This window comes from Perognathus longimembris, chromosome 5 (assembly GCF_023159225.1).
Source record: "Perognathus longimembris pacificus isolate PPM17 chromosome 5, ASM2315922v1, whole genome shotgun sequence".
NCBI lineage: Eukaryota > Metazoa > Chordata > Mammalia > Rodentia > Heteromyidae > Perognathus > Perognathus longimembris.
This window is the reverse complement of record NC_063165.1, coordinates 63,438,979-63,444,978: the sequence shown is the minus strand read 5'-3', so window position 1 is coordinate 63,444,978 and position 6,000 is coordinate 63,438,979. Positions and strand designations below refer to the sequence as shown.

The 6,000-nt window shown below is 41.2% G+C and overlaps 1 protein-coding gene across 2 annotated transcripts in view; it reads left to right on the top strand.

Moving 5' to 3' along the window:
- Positions 1-6,000, top strand: part of Yeats2 (YEATS domain containing 2) — an 89,226-nt gene that overhangs the window by 26,058 nt on the left and 57,168 nt on the right. For both annotated transcript variants that reach the window (XM_048347026.1, XM_048347025.1), the window contains exon 8: positions 5,111-5,222. In XM_048347026.1, the coding sequence (XP_048202983.1) occupies positions 5,111-5,222 (112 nt within the window). The remainder of the gene's footprint in view (positions 1-5,110; positions 5,223-6,000) is intronic.

Sequence of the window (6,000 nt, the reverse complement as noted above, 5' to 3'; positions counted from 1 at the left end):
TGCCTTGAAACGGGATTATTCTTTTGTATCAAATTACAAGGGTAAACTGGGCATCTGTGGCTAACACCTATATTCCTAGTTTCTTAGAAGCTAGTGATTGGGAAGATTGTGGTTCTAGGCCTGCCTGCCTAGACTTAAACTTGAGACCACATCTCAGTCAGTAGCTGGACTCTGCGTGGCATAAATATATCATACTATCTATAAGGGGAAGTATAAGTTGGCCTACATGTGAGAGCCTGTTGGAAAAATAAAGCAAAAAGGTCTGGGAGTTGAAGAGTAGAATGACCACCTAGCAAGCACAAGTCCAACCTTCAACCACCAAAAACCAAAATGTACAAATGTGTCTGATGTACTTCGAATCTCATCATCACACATTTAAAAAAAAATTTTATTGTCAAACTGATGTACAGAGAGGTTACAGTTTCATACGTTAGGCATTGGATACATTTCTTGTACTGTTTGTTACCTCTCATCACACATTTTCTGATGAACATGGGTGGTTTGCAGTCCCATAGAATTTTGCTTAATTGTCGTGAGAACCCTTTCTGAAAGCTGTGATTGTAAACTTTGCAGTCCATGAATGTGTGCTCAATTCAGGGTTTGGTGTAGGGATTGCAAAAGTGAAGAATACATATTTCCTGCCCATGGGAAGTTCAGTGGAGTATGTAGAACTAAAATGGACTATGTCCCTGGAGAATATCCCAGTGAGGCTTTTCAAAACATCTCTCTCTCTTTCATTTAGTTTGAATATGAGAACTCTCTAAAGCAGCACTGTCCAGTAGAAGTGTGTCATGAGCCAAACTTGTAATTTAAAAAATTTAAAAAACTATCTGAGCACTGGTGGCTCATGCCTGTAATCGTAACTGTTCAGGAGGCTGAGATGAGAATCAATTCCAACCCTTCCCGGGCAGGAACGTCTGAGACTAATTAACTGCCCAAAGGAAGGTCAGAAGTGGAGCTATATGCAAAAAGCTGTGAGTGCGGGCTGGAGATATGGCCTAGTAGCAAGAGTGCTTGCCTCGTATACATGAGGCCCTGGGTTCAATTCCCTAGCACCACATATACAGAAAATGGCCAGAAGTGGCACTGTGGCTGAAGTGGCAGAGTGCTAGCCTTGAGCAAAAAGAAGCCAGGGACAGTGCTCAGGCCCTGAGTCCAAGCCCCAGGACTGGCAAAAAAAAACAAAAACAAAACAAAAAAAAAACTGTGAGTGGCACTGTGGCTCAAGTGGTAGAGTGATAGCCAGAGACTGCGCTGGCCCTGAATTCAAGCCCCCAGGCCAGGCAAAAAAAAAAAAAAAGGTGGAACTGTGGCTCAAATTTGTAAGTGCCTTGAGCCAAAAAAAAAAAAAGCTTAAGTACAGTACCTAGGCCCTGAGTTCAAGTCCCAGGACTTGCACAAAAACAAAAAAATTAAAAACAAGAGAATGAAAACAAATTATTTGGCAGGATAATGCAGGGTTTTTGTTTTTGCTCGATCGTGGGGCTTGAACTTGGCCTCTGTGCTGTTCCTGAGCTTTTCAGCTCAAGGCTAGTGCTCTGTCACTTGAACCACAACGCCACTTTCAGTTTTCTAGTGGTTAATTGGCAATAAGAGTCTCACCGACTTTCACGGGGCTGGCTTTGAACTGCAATCCTCAGATCTCAGCCTCCTGGGTGGCACCCTGCTAGGTTAATACAGTTTTAGGGTGCAAGTCAAGAAAATTTGCTGTGCTGTACAAGTCCCATAGTAGTGAGCTCAGTACTGCTGTGCATAGTCAGCAGGCAGTCTGGGTAGGGGAGATACCTGCCACCCTAGAATGTAGACTAGCACAGTGGTAAATCATGGCCCCTACAGCCTGCTGCTTAACCTTCAGTCCTGGTTACAGTGCTTACTTGCTATGTGTGTTCATGGCAAGTTAATTAGCTGTGCAACCTTTCTGAGTGTAAGAGGGCATAGCTCCTAGTGTGATTATAATACTTCCTTTCCTAGGTAAGTTAGAACAGCTTAGAACAGTGTTTGAGTCAAACCTTTAAGAGTGTTTGCTATTGTGAGGAACAGAAATTCATCCTGAAAAGACTTAGGGGGATTGATTTAGTTCTTTGGTAGAATTTATTCTTTCATGCAAGAAGTGGGCAATAACAACTTGAGAAATAGTTTAGAAATGAAATGGAGAATCTTCTTTTTTTTTTTTTTTTTTTGAGACAGAAGGCCTTGCTATATAGATCATGAATTGCAAGCTGGTGATCCTGGTGCCATGTTAGCATTACATAAAAAGTGGTAAATTCTGGGTCACTAGGAGTAATCACCGGAAAGACTGGTTGGTCACTGGTTATTAGTATTTTTTACCTACGAGGAATTTTGTTCTGGAGAAGCAGTAGTAAAATATAACATCTTTTGCTTTGTTTTTCTTTCTTTCTCCCTTTTTCCTTCCCCTCCCCCCCCTCCTCTCTCCAGTCCTGGAGCTTGGGACTCAGGGCCTGAGCACTGTCCCTGGCTTCTTCTTTTTTTTTCTTTTTTTGCCAGTCTTGGGCCTTGGACTCAGGGCCTGAGCATTGTCCCTGGTTTACTCTGCTCAAGGCTATAACTCTGCCACTTGAGCCACAGCACCACTTCTGGCCGTTTTCTATATATGTTGTGCTGGGGAATCGAACCCAGGGTTTCATGTATACCAGGCAAGCACTCTTGCCACTAGGCCATATTCCCAGCCCCCCTGGCTTCTTTTTGCTCAAGGCCAGCACTCTACTTCTTGAGCCACAGCACCACTTCTGGCCTTTGCTGTTTATGTGGTGCTGAGGAATCGAGCCCAGGGCTTCATGTATACGAGGAGAGCACTTTACCACTAGACCATATTTCCAGCCCCAAATAACATCTTTTGAAGTATGGAATTTCCACATACAATGTCTCTCCTTTGGTAGATCTTACATTCCTTTTTGGTTTCCAGAAATACAGATATAGAGGAATTTCCTTTTAAAAAATATTATTCCTTTTTTCTGTAATTTTTGCCTTTTTCTTTTTTTAAATTTATTTATTAATTAAAAATTTTTTGACAAGGTGTTGTGCAAAAAGGGTACAGTTACATAGTAGGGCAGTGTGTACATATCTTGTGATATCTTACACCCTGTTTTTCTTTCCCTTCCCTAGGTCAGGCAGACATATACAATACCCAATGTACCAAGAACATATACAGTAGCCACGTGGCCTACGCCAAATGCCTTTTTCTTTTTTGACTAGAGTCGTTCCTGTCTAGTCTCTGAAGGTTAGTCTGTATATATAAATTAGGAACATAATATGGTTTATCCTTTGTAAGAGCTAGCATACAGACAGTATAATTAAGGCATGTTGCAGATGAGTTTAGACTGTCATTTTTGCTGGAATTTAAATAATCCAGCTTGCTGTCCATGGAATTTATATTCCAAAAATTACTTTGTCTCTTGCTTCGTGGTGCCCCTGTATATTTGACCTTGGATCCTGTTTCAGGTTATCTTAGGTTGACCATAAGTCCAAATCTACTATCATCATGGCCACTTCTCTTACCTAAGCTGGTATTCAACTGGCTTGTTCTGTCCAAGGCATGGTAACTTTCTTTGCTTTCCTTTTCCTCTGGTTTCTAACTTGGGTGTTGTTTTCTCTGTTTTGTATGCTTCTGTCATCTTAGGGTTTGTCCTATTTTTTGCGTTTTTGATAGCTTGTGGCTTTTTGCTTGTTAATTCAAATATGTTAGACTCCTCTGGTTTTGATCTTAGACCCTGCCTCTACTAAATGTATGTCTCCTCCCAGTTTTCCAAAAGCACAGCTGATAAGTACTTTTTCAGCAGTCTTTACATGAGGGATTGATAAATGTTCCAGTTTAAAGGCATTTTTTTGTTCTTTTTTCCCATTAACTATTGCTTTTGTAAAGAGCTCTCAGTTACATTTCTAAATTTGACTGGGTGCCAGGGGCTCACACTTGAAATTGTAGTTACACAGCAGGCTGAGATCTGAGGATTGTGGTTTGGCAAATCTAAAAGACTTTTATTTCCATTTAACCAGCAAAAAGCTAGAAATGAGTTGTGGCTCAGGTGGTAGCATGCCAGCCTGGAGCAAAGACAGCTAGAGCAAGAGTGCCAGGCCCTGAGTTCAAGCCCAGAAATTTCCCTAATAGTTTGCCAGTGTTGTTCTATTAATATATCCTTTATTTTCTCCACAAATTATACTTTTGGCTCCACATATGGCTCATAATTGTAGAGCACTTACCTTGCATGTTTGAGGCCTTGGGTTCAATCCCCAGTACCCCAGGCAAAGGAGTGGGTACAGTGTTGAGGAATTAAATTCGATAAGTATTCATTGACTCCTTTCTCCAGTCACTGAGCAGAAACTTTTCTTTTCTTTTTTTTTTTTTTTTTTTTTGGCCAGTCCTGGGGCTTGGACTCAGGGCCTGAGCACTGTCCCTGGCTTCTTTTTGCTCAAGGCTAGCACTCTGCCACTTGGGCCACAGCGCCACTTCTGGCCGTTTTCTGTATATGTGGTGCTGGGGAATCGAACCCAGGGCCTCATGTATAAGAGGCAAGCGCTCTTGCCACTAGGCCATATCCCCAGCCCCGAGCAGAAACTTTTCTTAGCAACAAATTCTATGTATCTGAATTCTTCAGTCCAGTAATATTCACAAATATTGTTCTTTACCCCCTAAAAATCACAGTCACTGCTTAGGGTAGCTCATATTGTGAGCCTGTGATCCTTCTTTTCAGTCATCTTGTAAGAAGTAATACATTGTCAAATTACTACTGTCAGACTGAGCATTTTCAAGTTTTATTTTTGTTTTTCCTCTCAGGGTCTGGGACTTACTCCTCACAGCTCATGAACCCAATTGGATTCTGACTTCAGTATGACATTCTTCAATCTCCTCATTTCTTTCGTATATGAAACTGATGTTAACTCTTAAGTAGTCATTAAAGGCTTCATGTAGCTTTAAGTTGAAATTTATAATAAGTTTTAACCTTTTTAATGGGCTTCAACATGTTGATTTAGCTTACATAAGGAAACGTAAGAGATTCTAGAAGGACATGAATATGATTTATATTAAAAGAACTTTTTCTCTGCAGAATGAAAGCATGAACATGGGTGAATATGTAAATAAGTATCTTTTTCCTAGAGAGCCTCCTTTCCACCTGACCAGAAGAGGATGGGGTGAGTTTCCTGTCAGAGTTCAAGTTCACTTTAAGGACAGCCAGAACAAGCGGATAGATATCATACATAATCTGAAGGTATTGTAACAAAGCATTGCTCCAGAAAAAGTGAAACCTGTCTCCCTTTACTAGCTATTTACTAAAAAAAATAATAATAATAAAAAAATGGTAGTGTTAGGCTTGCAGAGGGCAGTGGCCAAGGACAGTGGTAGGATAATCTTTTGAATAGAGGCGGCAGACAGTTGCTGTATAATACAATATATACTCATTGTTTTGTTGTTGGTGGTGGTGGTCATGGGGCTTAAACTCTGGGCCTGGGCACTGTCCCTGAGCTCTTCAGCTCAAGGCTACTGTTAGGCTACTTTGAGCCACAGCACCACTTCTGATTTCCTGCCCAGGCTGGCTTTGAATTGCAATCCTCAGATCTCAGCCTCCTAAGTAGCTAGGATTACAGGCGTGAGCCACTGGCACTGGCTGTATATTCATTCTTAAATCAGAAGATTGAATTTTTTTAAACCAAACATCACCACTAATGTATTATTTGAGAATAAATTACTGAAATATGTGTATGTATATGTACACACACACACACACACACACACACACACACTTTATTTGCCAGTTCTGGGGCTTGAAGTCAGGGCCTGAGCACTGTCCCTGAGCTTCTTTTGCTCAAGGCTAGCACTCTACCACTGGAGCCACAGTGCCACTTGTGGCTTTTTCTGTTTACGTGGTACTTGGGAATCGAACCCAGGGCTTCATGCATGCTAGGCAAGCACTCTACCACTGAGGCCACTTTACCAGCCCCTTTATTTTTAAAAATCGGTTTTACTTTTCTGTAAAAATAAGTCAAGTA